Source organism: Podarcis liolepis (assembly GCF_965112155.1).
Source record: "Podarcis liolepis genome assembly, chromosome: 8".
Taxonomy (NCBI): Eukaryota; Metazoa; Chordata; class Lepidosauria; order Squamata; family Lacertidae; genus Podarcis; species Podarcis liolepis.
Window position 1 is genome coordinate 78,436,350 of NC_139560.1, and position 19,095 is coordinate 78,455,444.

Sequence of the window (19,095 nt, forward strand, 5' to 3'; positions counted from 1 at the left end):
CTGGGCTTGCATAAACCCAATTTATTTTGTGCTCACTCGGAAAGGGGGAACTTCAGAGATGGCTGTTTCTGCTTGGATCATCGTGAATGCCACAAAGAAATTATACGCTAATTGTGGAGTTGAGCACAAATTTCCAATTTCCAAATCTTCCTGGTCGATTGACTTACCGACAGGAAGCCTTCTGTGTAGAATAAATGAATTCACATTTCCCATGGATGCAGTAGCCACTAAAACTTTCCGAGCAAGGAATATGGTTTCCAATGTAGATGTCTTCTCTTTGATCACTTGCATCTTTGCGGAAAAACAGAAGAATGGTAGAAATTGAAAGAAGATTAAAAACTGCTTAATTTTACTGATTTCGTTGGTGTTTTGCCTGCTTTGGTTTGGGGTTTTTTTGGAGGGGGGTCTTTATTTCTCTGCTATTTTTATATATATATATATATATATATATATATATATATATATATATATATATATTATTGTACTTGGATTATTGTTGTTTGCCATCTTGAGTACCTTTTGGCAGAAAAGCAGGCTATGATGTCAACAAACAAATACTTATTTTCACTTACAGCAGTATATAAGGACTTCAAATCTGTCCCATGAGGGTGTTTCTCCAGGACAACACCCACCTGCCTCACACCTCATGCCATATGTGATATCACATGGCTGCCAGTGCAAAATTGGGAGCTTTAAAGTGTATTCTCAATTGCTCATTGACAAGGGAAAGGTCGACGCCCATAGGATCAGCTGCATGTGATACTTCAAAGCACCTGGTCACTGGGCATCATCGTGATGTCAGGCAATTGAAAGGTGGGCAGCCCTACCCAGATGTCAAATTTAGCCTGATAAGGATTTGGCTCACGGAGCCAAAAAGATTCTCTATCTGTGCCCACTGCCATATAAACAACAGCCAAATCCTTAGATGACTTTGCATAGAGTTTACAAAAGTTTCAGTTTACACACACACACACACACACACACACACACACACACACACACCTAATGCCTTTCTTAGAGCCCTCTCCCCAAAGGAATATCCCTAAAATACAAAAGAAGGACTTTGGATAATTCAACAGAGCAATAAATGTTAAATGCGATTCAGGTATTAAAATAATATAAAGTCAGAATAGTTTACTGTTAGAATTATGTTAAATATTCACTCAGAAAATGACATCTAGGTTAGCTATACTCTTGAACAGATTTCTACAATACAGTCTGGATCAGTGTAACAGCAATATTACCGTATTTTTCACTCTATAATACGCACCCAACCATAACACGCACGTAGTTTTTAGAGGAGGAAAATCCGCAGGCATGCCACCCGTAGGCATTCCCTCCATAACACACACAGACATTTCCCCTTACTTTTTAGGAGGAAAAAAGTGAGTGTTATGGTGCAAAAAATACGGTAATTCCCCCCTCCCACCTTCAAACCATACAGAATTACATTAACATGGATCAAACAGACTTGTGCCTGGTACAAAACTGATAATTATAAGAATAGGAATATAAGAATTAGGTTATAGACCTAATTCTCTATTTACAGACTTCTAAAGATAATCAACCTTTCCACCTTTCTATTTATTGCTGCATAAAAGGCATTCAACTGCCTTGAAGAAATCTATGACTTCAGTAATGAAACAATTTGGAATGGAAGTCAACTTTATCAAATGGTTTAACTTCATTTGCAATGCAAATATCTTGGTAAATACTTAGCCGTCTAAAAAGTTTAAATTAGAAGGGGGGACGACAAAATGATTATATCAATCATCCCCCTTAAATCAATACTTTTTAAAAAAGATCAGTTTTATTATTGCCTCATGTTGTAATATTAAATTCATACTACTATTATTCAATGTTATCATGAATTCTCAGGAAATAAAATGAATGTACTGAATTCTGCAACGTAAAATCCCTTACAATACAAACTTGAAATAGTAGATAAAAATCAGGATTTCAACAGTTCCGTAATGAGAAAAAAGCTGGAAAAACAAGGAGGTCTTTGCCTAGTACTGAAATGACAGCAGAGCATACACCAAGGGGGAGCATTCAAAGAACAGGACACCGTCACCAAAATATCCTACGCTGGTCGCCACCTGCCTAACCTCAAGACAGTAGAGACATTTTGAAGAGGGCCTCTGAAGATGACCCAGAATTGCTGTTAATTGTTAAGTTCTAAATAAGAAAGTGGAGAAGGGTCTGTAAGCATGACCAAATTGATCTATATCCTGGCTGGGGAGACAGATGTCTATAAAAATATAGGAATTCCTAACATTTCTATTTCCTTTCCCTCTACACTCTGTGATATTTGAATAATATGCAAACTTAATCTCTCTTCTGCTTTTTAATAACATGCAAACAAAATTGAACTTATTTATTTGGCAAGAAGGCCTGCCGAAGGAAAAGAAAGAAAGAAAGAAAGAAAGAAAGAAAGAAAGAAAGAAAGAAAGGTAAAGCAGTAAAAGGCAGACGTATCCTGCCCCAAGCTGGCTCCCTTTCTTACATCTTGTCTACAATTCAGGTGGAAACTACTGCAAATAGAGCCATGATAAGAAGATCAAGAACACTGCGTAGGCACTTATCTTCCTTCCTTCTCCCCACTTGTAGGCCAATCCCCCCTTTCCTGTCCTTTTGGGGCCTTAAATGCAATTAGTGCTACATCTGCAGCAGTGTTTTCCCAAATGGTTGTTAGCTTGAACCACGGTTTGCAAAACCCATTCCTAGGCATTGGTTGCAAACTGTGGTTTGAAGCTAACCATGGTTAGCAAAAACCACAGATATAGATGTAACACTAGTCCAGAGGTAGCTAACATGGGGTCCTCCTGATGGGACTGTAACTCCAAACATACATGACCATTGGCTGTACTGGCTGGAGATGATGGAAGTCGGGAGTCAAACACATGAAGAGCACCAGGTTGGCTACTGCTGCTGTAATCATTATTAAGTTCCACCAATGAAAAGGTAGAATAATTCATGAAAGTATGTTTGACGTGGGCAGGATGCAAGATGTTCTCCTAAGCCAGAAACTTGTGTGAACTTATTTACAAAGTTGCCTTAACATGTCTTCTTAAAAAGCAGCAAACTCCAAAGTCAATTGCTGTGACCCCGTTAAAGTTTAGCAAACTACTTTGAAAACCTCGGAGACAGAAACCACAACTGGATCTCATGGTCATTGTTGCTTTGCATTCTCTGTTGTCCCCTCCTCCTCCCGGCTTGAGTGCCTGCACAACAGATGATAATTACATGGTAGGAAAACAATTTTCAGCCTGGTTTGCTTTTTGGGTTTTATTAAAAAAGGTATCCCCCCTCCCCACCTTGCATAACAGTCTGCGTCTGCAATGTGAACTTCCTCCGCCCCCGCCCCCAAGCAAATGCCTTGCAGGTTCCAAGGTTTCTATCTCAAGCAGAAAGAGCAAGGAGAAGCTAACTGGGGCAGAATGGAAGAGAAACCCAGCAAAAAAATCCTTTCAGTTAAGTTCCCAGGAATTACAGACATCCCAAGGCTCCGAAATAGACCTTGGAGGTCAAACTTCTAGATAAAAGAGAGGTTGACAGGTTCTACAGAGCAGCTAAACCACTGAAGTTTCAGCTTGTACTGGATCTGAATGCTGATCTTTCAAGAGGAAGGACTTTTAGCTCAGGAGATGGAAAGGCAGGCAAACCAAAGCGGCTTGGAAGCAGAGAGAGTCAGAAACTGCAGAACCAGAACCAGAACAGCGCTCCAGTCAGTTTTATCCTGGTCTCATCTATTAGGTTCTCCTATCTTAAAAATGGGAGGTGCGGTGGAAAAGGCCACAATCTCAACTGGCTTGTAGCAGGGATGGAAAGATTAAGAGCACTCCCTGGTAAGAGCAGGGAATTCCAGGCATGGGGAGTGTGTGCGATTTTGCCCCACCTTTTTGTGTGAACTTGGGGAAATAGGCGTTGAAGTGAGAGTGTTGTTGTCCCAGTGATAAATGCATACTTGTAGAATTGGTGTGTGGATCTGGTAGTGTCTGTTGTATTTCTACGTTTTGGATCTCCTAGTAGCTGTTATTGTCCCAATATGTTAGTTGTTTTTCATTTATACTGGTTTTTGTATATTGTACCTAATCATTCTGCCCAAAACAGTTGAACGCATATTCTAGATTGCTTAAGACAGGTAAGTTGCCCCTTACCTGTTCTGATGAAAGACGGAAAGTCAAAGAGACTGGGTAAAGGCTAACACTTTCAGTTTATGGACAAGGTGTAATATTTAGTTAATCCAGGCTCAATTAATCAGAAATTGGAATGATTCTTTGATGTGTCCACACAGAAATGTCCCTCCATCCACTGCCCCAAAGATAAGTTCAAACAAGCCCAGAGGCTTTTCTCTCTTTCCTTTTCCTTTAGCACAAATTTATCCAATAAACAATAAAAGGGGGAGAGAGAAAGTGTCAGAAGGAGGAAATTGCTTTTCTGTAGAAATGGTTTCTTTCCTTAGTTTCTGCCAGCTTTAAAAGTCACCTTTAAATCTGAAGTGCAGAACACAGGAAATCTATTTTTTAGGAATAAGTCACCCTTCAGAACAATACATGAAAGCTTCCTTTTCCATGTTTAATAACAGGGGAGTGTTTAGCATTAATATAAGAAACACATGAGAGCTTGGGCACAATAGAATAACATCATAACTCCATTCGTGGAGCAAAAGGAACACAACATCAGTTCATTTAAGACTATTTATATGCTAAATTTTCCAGAATAAATAAAAATGGCTTTATTATACAAAATGTCTCATCACACACAGTGCAAAACTGCCAAGGCCATCAGAAGTGCTTGTAAAATGGTATTTGTTCAAGCAAAAATGCATTACTTTGAAACAGATTGGAGGCGGCAAGTTATTTTAACAGGTTTAACTCAATTATTGAAGGATGTCTATGCCCTTTCCAATAAATATTTTCTGGAGGGAAGGAAATGCTTCTCTCGGCACTTAAAGAACAGCAATGTGCATGTCTTCATCAGGACCTGCGAGAACTGCCATCCTGCAAGAGAAAAACCTGCTTCGACAACCTATCCAGCCCAGCATCCTTGCTAGCGCTGCAGACAGAAGGGCAGTCCAGTGTTAGAATCCTACCTTTCACATCCGGCCGATACTGCATTCCATCATCCTTTTTCCCCAATAAGCTTGTGTCGTCGGAGTCTATGTGAGGAAAACCATAAAAAGAACCAAAGATATTTATTGCTTTGTTGTATTATTTTGATACCTGAGAAGGCTACCGAACAGCTAGTAGGTGGTGAAACACTGTATTTTTCATGCAGCTTAAGAAGACAATATTGTCCAGAGTTGCCCTTATGTATTGTATGTGGGTTAATTTTTGAACTCCAGGAGATGCAGAAAGGGGAAAGGAAGCAGCAAAACGTTCCACAGATTTGGTACGTCTCCTTAGATAAGGGGAGTCAAGTGCGGTGAACAAATGTGGTCATGATATCACGTTTTAAGGTTAGTTGTGATACTTTATCTCAGTCCCAAACTAAATCAACCCTCAGCGTATGAGGTGTGATGCCTGGACAACATACACACTCCTTCCTCTTATTATACTATAATACTTTCATTTTCCAAGCATCACAGCTTTGTTCTTTCAAATCCCCTAGGTGCAGAAACAGCCATTAGGGCAAGATTATGTTCAGTCTCCAAAAGCAGGCTATAAACTCGTGCCAGAAACATAGAAAACTGCAAGGCTTTCTCTGCAATGTAACCCTCTGAAAAAACTCCACCATCTTAAATCTCTCTCTCTCTCTCTCTCTCTCTGTTAATTCTTCCACCTATCTTCCTTTCACGAAGAGGGAACCTTGTGGCTGTGTCAGATAGCCTGGAGGACCCTAGACCGTGAGAACATACCTCTATTGTTTTCCAAGTCTCCTAAGCCATTTTGATAGTAAATGCAGTTTTCATTGTGGAACACTGGGCCTTTATGTGTGGGCACCGAAGTGTACCCAACTGCATTTTATCCTTGGATATTCCTCTAAGCCCTGAACCACCAGCAAATGTTGTGGGAATGTGAAAGGAAGAGGAGGAGCCTTGCTGCTCTTTGCAGCTTTTGCTGGATGAGTGCTCCAGTGCTCAAACTGCACAGCAGGAGAGCATAGAACCACTAAAGACATCTTTTTGTTAAAAAATAAAGTTCACACAACAGCATGTGCTTCATTCTCAATGGTGTCACAGACAATACCCAATCAGAGCAATGTTGCCTTTCTAAAAAATGTTAGATCCTTGCAGCAGAACCCAGTCTGTCTTGAAAATCACCGGCTGTGGGCAACAAATCATATTTATTATGCAAAAAGAACTTATTGGAAACAGGATTGTGTGTATTCTGCACTTAAAATTGGGGTGGGTTATCACAATTCTGTGCCAAAACAAGTTTGTGAACTATATAAACTGCACTTTAAGCAGATTTACATGATTTCCCTTCTTTTGAAGACTACTGTATATTCTCCATTTTTAATTTATTCTGCAGTGGGTGGGACAAGACGCTATATAGAGCACAGAAATGCACACACACACACATTTGATGAAAATTGAACCTCTTAGGCAACTCAATCCTTCGCATCTTTTCTGTGCTTCTGCAAAACCCTAATTCAGAACCCTATTTCTAACTCTGACGTGAAAAAGCGATTGTACAATTTGCCCTTTCTCAGTCTGCTGGTGGACATCGTTTTCTACTGAAAATAAAATCTGGAGTACCTGAGCAATGTCCAAGGTGTCTGATATCAATCTGTTCTTGTCTCAGGCAAGATGCTTCTCGAACAAAGCATGGGTTGTTATAGGAACTTCCGTCAGATGCGCAAACAGGATTAAAACTGTAGCCGCTGCAGTCTATGTTGCAGACGCACCTATTGACACAAACATGAACTTGGATGAGGACCGGTTAATTCAGCACTCTGCATTTTGTACAAGGGGCACACTTGTATCTGCACGCTGCGTATAAAAGGCAACCATAGACCTCATTATCACAAGCACATACTTCATTTAGTAATATTAGTGAGTCAAAGCATCTAAAATGCACCCTTGAACCCATGGCCCCGACAGCGTAGCCCATAATACTCACAGCCACTCTCACTCCTGTGACCATCCGCCTAGAGATGTCCACTAGTTGCACTGACATTAGACCCCCTGTGATTTCAAGGCCAACTTGCGGGTCACTTTAGTGATCAGTTGTGCACTAAAGTGATACAGGTGCCAAGGACAGACTTTGGTCATCTTCCATAATGTGCAAGGTCAAAATTTTGTACAAGCACTTCAGATGAGGACTGAACCATGTGAGAAATGAACGTAAGATTTTAGCTGCAGTTCATTCACTTTCAGCTTTGTATTCTTGTCATTAAAAAGCGCCTCTAGACATTCCTATTTCAGTTCTAACACTGCCGGTATTCAGAGGCAAATAGGACTGGCTCCAGAGGGGTGGGACTACACAGAAAAACCTCTTAGCACGCATGAATTCCTTCTGCGGAATCAGTGCTATCATCTTTCAATGTCTGAGAAATGGTCCATTTAGTAAATGGCCCATTTAGTCTCAGAGTGGCTAATCAGATGTCTGTGGGAAGCATGCAAGCAGATCCTAAGTGCAACAGCACTCTGCCCATGCACAAGTAACTGCTGCCCATTGATTTCAATGGAACTAAGTGCATCTGGATCATGGGGTTATATTCAGAGCAGATTTGGGGACAATGTAGGACGTGGGGGGGGGGGGGAGAGAAGTCCCGTTATGCAAGTGAAAGTTGTTCTGCTCCCATATTTTTTTATTGAATACCAGCCATAATAATTAAATGTAGACTGAAAAATGCAACTTAAAAAAAAAATGCACCACATTTTTCTTGTCAGGGTATCACTAGGCAACAGACAAAAGGTGCCACTAAAAAGCTGCAAATTGTCAATTATTTATTATTTAGCTTTCTCTTGTATTTTTTTTTTCCATCTAGGGTAGACGGAATCTATTTCTTGAGTCCCAAGTGGCTTTTCCTTATGGGACACCTCAGATCTTGTCGTTGCTGAAAAACCATTCCAAAGAAGATACAACAGTATAAATTTCTGTTCCTTCCTATAAGTCAGGAAAAAGTTGTGGTGGTGGTGGTGGTGTTCTTTTAAAGCAAAATAAATAAATAAACTTATTGCTGCAGGGCAGGGGGAAAGCTGCAGTAACAAAAGCATTCATTCATGCTTTTCAAAACCCTGTCACATTGGTTTGATTATGCTGTTTTGAAAAACAGGATCATGCAATCTGGATTATTTCCTATCGCATTCAGCTAAACCACTAGAAGGCTTTTCAGCAGAGTGTTTCATCTCACAAGCAACAGAGAGTTGCAAAAGAGAAAGCTTATGCATCCAGCATCCTGACGTAGGGGTCAAGAGTGCCTCTAGCCTTGCACAACTTCCGACATTCCCCACCTCCTCAAGAATGCCGAAGACAACTGTATATTGCATCATGGCAGGTACCTGAAACCCATTCAACCATCTTAAAGGGGCAGTATGAAGTATTCAGCTTCATAATAAAGATGGCATTATCTAGCATTGTGGGACATCTATGGGAGAAGAAAAAAAAGGCTGAGGAGCAAACCCTGCACAAATCCAGAGTTTCTAAGACGGTTGCATGGCGTCTTGTACGCCTCCTTCCAGCAATTCCTGAGCCAAGCTGGTGCCAAACGCATTGCGCTGCTTTCCTTTGGACCACATCAGCAAAGTCGAAAGGGGGGTCTTGTCGTCTGGGCAGCCCAGGACCTCCATACACACTTGTCCAGGCTTGCGCCCCTGGAAGGTGGTTTGACTTTGCACACACCATTGCTTATCAATGACAGAGGCCAACCACAAGCTAGCAGTGAAGATTCACGGATGCAGAGCATACAGGAGCTCCCTTCAGGTACTCTGAATGGTCCTCCCCTCCACCTTCATACATTGAGCAGGCAGGTCTGAATAGGGCTGTAACTGCATTAGGTTGGACACAGTTACAGTGTTCCCCGCAATGGTGAGACCTGATTGTACAGGGTTCCTATAAAGACATCTGAGCACATCCGTCCTTTATCCTCCAAGTGGGAGAAGGGGCCAGGTAAAAAAAGGACCCCTGACCATTAGGTCCAGTTGTGGACGACTCTGGGGTTGCGCGCTCATCTCGCTTCTATAGGCCGAGGGAGCCGGCGTTTGTCCACAGCTTCCGGGTCATGTGGCCAGTATGACTAAGCCACTGCTGGCGAACCAGAACGCCGTTTACCTTCCCACCGGAGAGGTATCTATTTATCTACTTGAACTTTGACGTGTTTTCGAACTGCTAGGTTGGCAGGAACAGGGACCAAGCTACGGGAGCTCACCCCGTTGCAGGGATTCGAACCGCTGACCTTCTGATCAGCCAGCCCTAGGCTCTGTGGTTTAGACCACAGCACCACCCGCCAGAGCACATAGTTTTCTGCTTTCTATGGGACATAATTTCAGAACGCCTGGATGGGAGGTTCAGGTCAGAAGAATCTTTAGTTGCATCAGCCACAAGCCATAGCAATAAAATAAAATAAAATGTACTGAAGACAGAGGTAAAAACTTAACTATACAAAATACATTTGGGAGGTTTACATCAATAATCAAATAATAGATCTTATTCTAATTGCCCCCACCATAAACCTTGCAGTTTTTGCTGTCACCTGATCATCTTGATCTGCTAGAAGAAAGGACAAAGTAGCAATGGTTGAGCGACCTGGTATGGACAGTAGTAGAGGGGTAATAATCTCACTCCTCAAATCTTTATAAACAGTGAAGGCTAGAAGAACATGAACAACTGATTCAATACTGCCATCTCCACATGGACATAACCGTTTTTCCAGTGGAATTTTCCTGGGTGGGAAGCATTAATGACATGAATGTTTGCGTATTACAGGGGTGTCAAACTCAAATTCATCGGGGGCCGCATCAGCAGTTTGGTCACCCTCAAAGGGCCGGTTGTATCTGTAGGACTTTATCAAAGTTATTTTTCCTTAGGCACTGGTGTGTGTTGTCTTGAACCTATACACTATTTAATATACCTATTCCAGTACTATTTTAAATAAGAATAGAAGAAGAAATAATAATGATTTTTTAAAAAGATGACGAGATGGGCTTCCAGGCAGACTGGCGCTCCAACGGGGAGGAGACAGGAGCCTGTCCCAATAGAGCAGAGCAGAAGCAAATGTTGCCTCCCCCCACCCAGCCGCCCCACTCAGGAGTCGGAGGATACGGAGCTGCAGTTTGGACAGTGGCAGTTTCTTCCTTGCAAGGGAGCCCTAGCGGCACTGCGGGCGCGGGTGGCCAGGATGTCCTGCTGGGGCCCCAAGCTGCTGCAGTTGCTCCCGGGAAGGGGGCTATCCGCCAAGTCCTCCAGCCCGGAGAAAGCCGATGTGTTGGCGTGGGGAGGGGGGCGGTGTTTCGTAGCCAGGCTCCCGCAGCCAGGTTGCTGGCAGGCTCGCACTTTGCTCCAGCCGCCCAGATGCCGGCGTGGTCCTCTTCGGGGTGGGAGGCGCCCCTGCTTTGTGGTGTGGCACACCACCCACCCGCCTGGCTCCCTCCACCCCACTCTGCGCAGCTGAACCGGCAGCAGCTTCGCCTCTCCCAGCCCAGCCGGGTCCCCGCTCTCCACTCGCCTCCGCCGTTCCCTTCCCCGCCTGCCGGCCCTGCTACTTACCCACCAAGGTGACCCCCAGCCAGCCCCTGGGCCCGCCGCCTGCACCCCCGGCCATCTCCTCGCCAGCTACAGCGCCGCAGTGGCCTCTTCTTGCAGCCCGAGCGAGTGAGCGAGCGGCGTCCCAAGCGTGGCTCTCGCTCCCTGCCCTCGCTGCCAGCCTCCACAGCTCTCTCGGGCTCCAAAAGTTGCCGCGCCTGGGAGGCTCCGAGGGGCGGAGGCAGCCGGCTCCGAGCTTGGCTTCGCAGGACTGCCTCCTCCGCAGCGAGCCCCGGACTGGACCGAGCGAGCAGAAAGCCTCTTTGCCTGGCCTGCGAGGCAGGCGGAAGTTGTGGGACCGGCCGGTAGGCAGCTCCGATGGGGCGCGTCGGTTGGAGCCCTGTCTGCAAGCAGGCAGGGAAGGCTGGTCACGTGGGTCACTTTTTAGAAAGGCAGAGAGCCTCCGCTGGAGTGCGGACCCTAAAATCTGGGTCGGGACCAGTAAAAAGGACGAGAAGCTTGCTTCCTCGCCCTTGATGCCACGGGCCGTATGACGAGGTCTGGCAGGCTGGATTTGGCCCGCGGGCTTTGTGTTTGACACCCGTGGCATATTATATACATAATTGAAGAGGGAGATGCAACATCAAGCTATGGAGTACTGATTTCTTACCTAACTTGAAAACATTCTTTTGGTGGGGTCAGTAGAGGCCAGATAAATGCTCTAAGGTCATATCTAGCCAGCAGCCAGCCAGCTGAATGTCCCTGGTCTAAACTATCAGAGTAGAGTGTATTAGTCTGGACTGATACTGCTCCAAGGTAACATCAGAATCCATATTTCCTCTCAAAGGATTTGCAACTTATGGAGCAGGAATTGGTTAAGTTGCAGGCAGCGAGAGTAGGAATAAATGGGCAGTTCTGTGAAGAGTAAAGTAGCTTTGGCAAACCCCTCCCTATAGGAAGAGTTTTGCCAAATCTTCTGGTGCTGCTCAATGTTGAGGAAATGGGTTTAATGAGCACTGGCTACATATACACCAAACATTTAAAGCACCCTGCCAAAGAATCCTGGAAGTTACAGTTTGTTGAGGATGCTGCGAACTGTAGCTCTGTGAGGGGTAAACTAAAGTTCCCAGAATTTAGATGTGTGCGCTGAAATTGTATGATTTGTATGAAGTCTGAGTTGCTGTGGGAGTCAATAAGTGGGTAGGTCAAATTTTGCTCGCCATTCAGTCCTTGCTCAGTTGAAAAGACAGCTGCCCACCCTCCAATTAAATATTAGTTGCTGACACAGGTGCTGAAGAAAAAAAACCTGAGCTAGATTTGACAGATGTAGCTTTCCCTCTGTAAAGACCAAAAGCCACATATCGCAACGGTGTCAAGTGGAATTTCCACAGCAGGCTACCCTAAAACCACAGTGGCTTGTGACTAGAATATTAGCTTCTTCCTCTCAGTAGGAAACCAAAGTTGCCTTGAGAGAGGTGATGTTCCATCCCAAGGGTTGCCATGGATACGTCCAGTCACAAGCTTCCAGCTGTGGCGTTCAACCCTGTCAGTGTCATTTAAGGGTAATTGAAAACAACAGGTCACTAAGCAAAGTGGCACAATTTGTTCAAATGCCCATTTGCAGGGAGTCACTCTGGCTAAGCATGGAAGAAGGTCCATTGCTTGACTTCATGGACCTCGGCAGAGAAACATGTAGCTTAAGAAGAAGAATATCTCTCAGGAAACATATTTATTCGTGACATTTGTACTCTTCCTTAACCTCCTAGGAGTTTGAGACAAGAGTCAATCCTTCTAATTAATCCTCACAAAAATCTCGTAAGGTAAATTCAGCTGAAAGGGGATTAGGTTTCCAACTCTATGATTCTATGATTCTATGATTCTAGGTGACTGAAGGTCACCCACTCAGCTTCATTACTGAAGGGTCATTGAAGTTCAGGTTGACCATTTCGGGATAAGGTCCCACAGCCCTCTGTCAGTCAGAGGGGAAAGCTACATTCCACACATGGTACTTCTAGTTCTAACAAACTGGGTGCACCCCCCCCCCCAAATATTGAAATGTTTAGCTCTGACAACACTTATCAACTTGTTTTGTGGGTAGAAGTCTTGCTAACTTGACACCCTCACCTAATGGATTAACACCATCAAAGCTCACAGCACCCTTCCATCCCTTCGGCAGGAAATAGCTATGTGAGAGGATCTCTAAACAGATGCCAGCATGAGTCAAATCCTTGGGTTTCTGGGGCATCCCAAAATATGTGAGTGTTTCCCAAATGACCAGAGAAATCTATGGCCTAGTTCACATACAAACATGCATGCATTGATGACTGCCCTCTGGTATATCCAGTGGGATTTCTGGATTCCACCCCTTCACCACCCTTTGAACAAGACTCCCATGCCATATCACATCACAAGCTTCTTTTGCGAGCCTCCTCATTTTCAAGAATGATCTTATTAGCCGACATTGGGTGTGTGTGTGTGTGTGTGTGTGTGTGTGTGTGTTTTGATGTTTGAGAAACACAAAGCCCAAAGAGACCTTTCACGTGTGGGATTGTTTGCACAGTTCATTGGAGCAGAGCCATTTGTTTGGCTTTTGTATATGTCAGGCATTGCACTTTTTGCTTCTGTAACCAAGCCAACACTCTACATAAGAACATCCAGAGACCCTCACAAAACTTAACATATTTACATTGGTGTTCAGGAGAGCGGTAGGAAGATGTGATGCCACTGTTCTTGGCACAGCTGGGTTTTCTTAAAATATAGATGCAGAAAGCAAACCAAATCCCAGTGGCTCTTAAGTTCCGGTAATGCTTTAGCAAGTCTATATCAAGTGGCATTTGTTTCAGTGATTAAAAAAATCTAGATCATTATCTGCTCAGTCTGTGATAATGTTAATCATATTTTGAAAAACCTCCTTGCACTTGAAAAATAGCAAATCAAATATCTTAGACAATTTTAGGGCATGCCTGGAAAATAACATGTGTCAAAGCAAAACAGGGAAGCACCTGATTTACTGTAATACTTTGCTAGGAAACCTAATTCTTAGGATACACTTCTGTACACATTTAAAGATTTTGTCACTCTAGTCATGAAATAGCTCCTCCCAAAACCTCTACTTACATCGAGGAGGAAGAATTCAATGCAGGTAAGGGAAGAGCAAAATGCTCAGACCTTATTTGTAAGTTTCTTCCTATGCTGCTCTGCAGAACACTGGAAGGACCAGAAGGATGGGAGTCAATGGCATGCTTGCATCCTATGCTGTTGTTATACTGCCAAAATAACCACATAACCACCGGCCTCATCCACATGTTCCTTCAAATGTAATTAGAGTTGTGTAGCAGCAGCTACATGACTGCTGGCAATGTTTGAATAAAGTTTCTGTTAACTATGCTTGAAGATCTCTAGATCAGGAGAAGTAGGATTAAGTGCACCTAGTTATGTGTGCGTAACCACACAAATTACTAGTACTTCCCTACAGCTCCAAACCGATGTCTGAAACGTAACTCTATGTACGTTTGGAAAAACAAAGCTGGCAGGAGACAGTTGTAGATAAATACCAATTAATGAGCAAAGCTTCTCTACTGCAAACTGCACCCTCTCCACCCCAATTTGAACAGGACAAGCAGGAGCTGACCTCTGGCCACATGTTACGGTTGAATTATGGTTGGGAAGGCTGAATTTATTGATCTGAAATGACTAGCCACTCCACTGGTAGCAGACAAATCTACATTACTTTATTTGCTGGCAAACTGATCTCAGGGCCAGTTGCAAGGTTTAGTAAGTAGGGAGTGGAAGGAATGAGATAGGTTTTAGGTTATGTTATGTTTTTAATAGGTCATGCTATATTCTGGATTATGTTATGTTTTATAGATTATGTCTAAATAGGATGAGAGTTTGGAGATACGTGCAAATGTATATGTGAACCCGGTCTTTGGGTGGGTGTTTGATTTTCGTTGTTGTGTATACTGTGTATATACGGACAATGACAATAAATTTATCTAAATATTTCTCTCCTGATTTCTCTTTCCTGTTTTCATTATCAAACTCCACTTGGAAAAACTCACAGCTCTGCTACCCCTAAATCCAAAATTCATAGTGTGGCCCAAGGACAGCTGTCCAGTTGTGGTACATGCTGTGGTTGGAATTGTTATGCAGGTTGATGTGGGCATGCAGCTGGAGGGGAAGGGTTCTGTTGGATTGCACTCAAAATAAATGTTAGGAAAACCAGATCATCACTCTCACAATACTGAAAATAATGCAATCCAACAGTGGGTCCAACGGTCAAGAAGGTGGTTTCTGCATGTGCTGCAGAGGGAAGTGAGGGGCAGGTGGGGCTCGTCCACCTGGGAAGGTAGCCCATCTAGAAGGACAGCTCTGATCCTAAGCCTCTGCTGCCTTGCAAAAAAAGCTGATGAGTAAACCCTACACAAATCCAGAATGGAATCTCTAAGACTGTTGGATGGCCCCTCGCATAACTCTTCCTGGCAACTCCTGCAGCCAAGTTGGTGCCAAATGTATTGCTCTGCTTTCATTCGGACCACATCAATGAGTCCGAGAGAGGGGTGTTTGTCTTCTGGGCAGCCCAGGACCTCCATATACACTGCTCAGGCTTGTGCCCCAGGGAGGTGACTTTGGTGCTAATAATGCACCGGTTTGACTTCACCCCTGGAGGTATACTCCATTGTCTCTCAAGACAGATGGATGCCAACAATAATAAGGGAGATTTTTTTAAAGAAATACACATTATCAAGATGCTTCTTCTGTGTTTTTGGAGGATCTTGATGGAAGTTATTTCCTTTCTCCCACGTTATCATTTATTTATTTATTTATTTATTTATGAAATAAAAGAAACAGGGATGAATTATAATTTAGAGATATTTTCTCAGCAGGAATTGTTCACATATTTATATGCAGGAATGTCACATACTGTACTAATTTGAATCTATCCAAATGTTAATTTTCCAGCCGTGCTGTGCAGCTCATGACAACCACCTGCTCAAAATTCACATCTTTCTCTTAATCAGCCCAATAAACATTAAAAGAAAGCACCAAAAGGGGGGGGGGGGAAATCTGCCGAGATAATAGAAGTGATAAAGTTGTGTATATTTCTGTGCTGAATGTAATGTGCTGTGGTACCTCTGACAGTCTAATTACAGAATACTGCTTAGAATGAAAAATGCAAGTTTGCAACCTTTTCTAAGGATGCTTTTAAACCCAGAATGCAGAGCTGAGGCTGCTCCACCATAATGGCTGCATGCCTCAATAGACTGTGGGAAAGCATATGTTCTCTAAATATAGGTGAACATTTGACTTTTGCATGGCTGGAATAAAGTGTACCGTTCAAAGGTAAGTGTGACAGCCATTTCCCACATCCACTTTGACCTATGAACCCCCCCAAGTTGTCTCAAGGACGTATGGCCATGCAGCTACAAATGGCTCCCCCAACACACCGTCGGCTAAGAGTCACTTTTCCCCTTATGTGTGATGTTGTGTTGTGTTGTTGTGTTTCTGTGTTTTATGTTGGAAGCTGCCCAGAGTGGCTCGGACAACGCAGTCAGATGGATGGGATACAACAAATACATCGTCTACATCCTCCTCCTCCGCCTCATCATCATCATCATTACTTACCCAACATTTTCTGCATCTTCATCACACTCAGCCCTATACTTGCAAACGCCACACTTGGAATGTTTTCTTTGAACTTCAGTTCCAGATCCTTCATATTCTAGAGCAAGATCAAGTCAACACAAAGTATTGTTTAATTAAATAAAAATAAAACAACAACAACAGAGAACACATTTTCATATTATTGACACTTTCCCTTGAAAGCAGCTTGCATGGAGACATCCTGTTTCGTCCTTTAAAGGTATCCTATGAGACTGAGACATGGCAACTAACCCACAGCCAGCCCGGTGAGCCTCATGACCCAACTGGGGGGGGCTGACCCCACACCTCTCTACCCAATTGCTCTTTCCGCTATACAGTGGTGCCTCGCAAGACGAAAAGAATCCGTTCTGTGATCCGTCTAGCGGTTTTGTCTTGCGAAGCAAGCCCATTGAAGGATTAGCGGATTAGCGCTATTAGCGGCTTTTAGAGGCTTTTAGCGGCTTATCTGCTGATCGGATCAGCTGATAAGTGGCTTAGCGCTATTAGCACTATTAGCGGCTTATCTGCTGATCGGATCAGCTGATAAGCGGCTTAGCGGCTTAGAAAAGGGGGGGGAGGGGGGGAAACCAGCAGGAACTCACAAGACATTGTCGTCTTGCGAAGCAAGCCCATAGGAGATTCGTTTTGCGAAGCACCTCCAAAACGGAAAACTCTTTCATCTAGCGAGTTTTCCGTCTTGCGAGGCATTCGTCTTGTGGGGCACCACTGTATTACACCAGCTCACAACATTAGCTAAAAGATTTGTATACTCAAACTCTTTGCCACTGGAGATAAAAAAAACCTGCATGCTGGTACACAGCAGATGCAATTTACTCTACGGTAGCTACCTAATCTAAATATCTGAATTTGCTGCCGTTCCGAATGACAAAATGGAAATGTTTCACATGCATATATTACTGCAAATTGATCGTTATACTGAAGTTTTCCTCTGCAGTCAAATATCCAAGAATACAATGGATGCCAGGTTGTTATTATCCAAAAGCAGCAAGTGCTTTTGCTTTATAAACCAGGGGTTGAGGACAGAACTAAGCTTGGGCGTGCTGAATGAAACCACAAACACCTGAGAAGTTCTTTATGCAGAAAGCACCTTGCAAATGCCAGATTTACACCAGCACAAGCATGACTGATAAAAACTGGTATTTCAGTGTTTGAAATATTTATCACTACCATTGTTAAACATCTTTGAGTGCTCAAAATGTTTCACATAAATTATCTTACAATACTTACAGCAATTTTGTAAAGTAGGCAACTGTCATTATTCCCATGTTACTTTTTTAAAAAAGTTATTTATTTGTAACATTTATATTCTGCCTTTTCTGCAATGAGCTCAAGTTGGCAAACCTGAAAGTGCGGCTTGTCTGAAGTCTGAAGTCACTTAAGTGAGTTTGTGGCAATGGCACATTTTTGAATTGGCATCTTCCACATTTGCCACTCTTGGCCACTGTACTAAATCAGCTCCCCTATACTCTGAGGCAGTGATCACATGTCACACTAAACCATGGTTTAAATTGTACTGGAATGTGCATAGGCTGCAGCAAGCCTCAGACTTGTGTGTGTCCTCTCTCCTCTCAAGTATCTAAAAGGAGGAATTCAGAAGCTCGTTGGTACAGCCACAGAGGAAAGACTACAGTTCACTGGTAGGCCATCTGCTTTGCATGCAGAATGTCCCAGGATAAATCTCCAGACCCCTGCCTTGGAAATGTGGCATTTCAGGTCAATATAGACAATATTGAGCTATATGGACCAATGCTCTGATTCAGTACAAGGCACAGCTTCCACATTTAGTTAACCACAGTTTGCTGTTTTGTCTGGATCCAGAATTGCGGTTAACCCTAACTATGGTTAGTTTCAGCCAGCCAGCTTCAGAATCCACAACTGGAAGTCAGCTTGCTTGAAACTAAAAGCAGTTAACACTAGTCACATTTTTGTCACATGAGACAACAAAACAAAGTGTGAAAGTGAAAAGCAAGCACCTGAGCCCAAGACGCACTGTGGCTCATTCCTGTTCATGTAAAGGTAAAGGTAAAGGGACCCCTGACCGTTAGGTCCAGTCGCGGATGGCTCTGGGGTTGCGGTGCTCATCTCGCTTTACTGGCAGAGGGACCGGTGTTTGTCCGCAGACAGCATCTGGGTGATGCGGCCAGCATGATTAAGCCGCTTCTGGTGAACCAGAGCAGTGCACGGAAATGCTGTTTACCTTCCCACCAGAGTGGTACCTATTTATCTACTTGCACTTTGACGTGCTTTCGAACTGCTAGGTTGGCAGGAGCAGGGACTGAACTACAGGAGCTCACCCTGTCACGGGGGATTCAAACTGCCAACCTTCTGATCGGCAAGTCCAAGAGGCTCAGTGGTTTAGACCACAGTGCCACCCGTGTCCCCCTGCTCATGTACATCACACTAAAATAACGGGATGTACAAATCTGGCCAGTTGTATCACTGGTTCAGATTTTAAAAAAATTAATAATAGAATTATACAACTCATGTGGCAGACACAGTGGAAAAGGTACAATTTCAAATTTGCATATATGCTTAGAATTATACCAATCCCAACCTGTAACTGCCACAATCAACTGTTGTGCGTAACAGACAGATGGCTGTTAGCTGAATAGTGCATACTGATTATCAATTTATTAATTACTAAAAGCAATCTGCCAGGGACTTTAATCACCACCATACTTTAACAACCAAATTTTGGAAAGAGGGACTCTGAAACAAATTATTTCAATAATAATTAACATGACGATCTGTATTGCAAGCATGCCATTTCCCTAGCTTGAAAGCCTAGACTAATCAATTG

At 43.4% G+C, this 19,095-nt stretch overlaps 2 protein-coding genes across 6 annotated transcripts in view; one reads left to right on the forward strand and one right to left on the reverse strand.

The window, feature by feature from the left end:
- The window catches only part of ABITRAM (actin binding transcription modulator), a 180,525-nt gene that overhangs the window by 53,274 nt on the left and 108,156 nt on the right, over positions 1-19,095 (forward strand). The gene's annotated exons all lie outside the window — the stretch shown is intronic.
- TMEFF1 (transmembrane protein with EGF like and two follistatin like domains 1) overlaps positions 1-19,095 on the reverse strand; it is a 106,368-nt gene that overhangs the window by 6,190 nt on the left and 81,083 nt on the right. For 3 of the 5 annotated variants that reach the window (XM_083519513.1, XM_083519509.1, XM_083519510.1), the window contains 5 exons: positions 16,257-16,353; positions 13,749-13,838; positions 6,704-6,852; positions 5,096-5,161; positions 168-291 (listed from right to left, as the gene is read on the reverse strand). In XM_083519513.1, the coding sequence (XP_083375639.1) occupies positions 168-291; positions 5,096-5,161; positions 6,704-6,852; positions 13,749-13,838; positions 16,257-16,353 (526 nt within the window). The remainder of the gene's footprint in view (positions 1-167; positions 292-5,095; positions 5,162-6,703; positions 6,853-13,748; positions 13,839-16,256; positions 16,354-19,095) is intronic. The other 2 variants (XM_083519511.1, XM_083519512.1) reach the window with 1 other exon arrangement.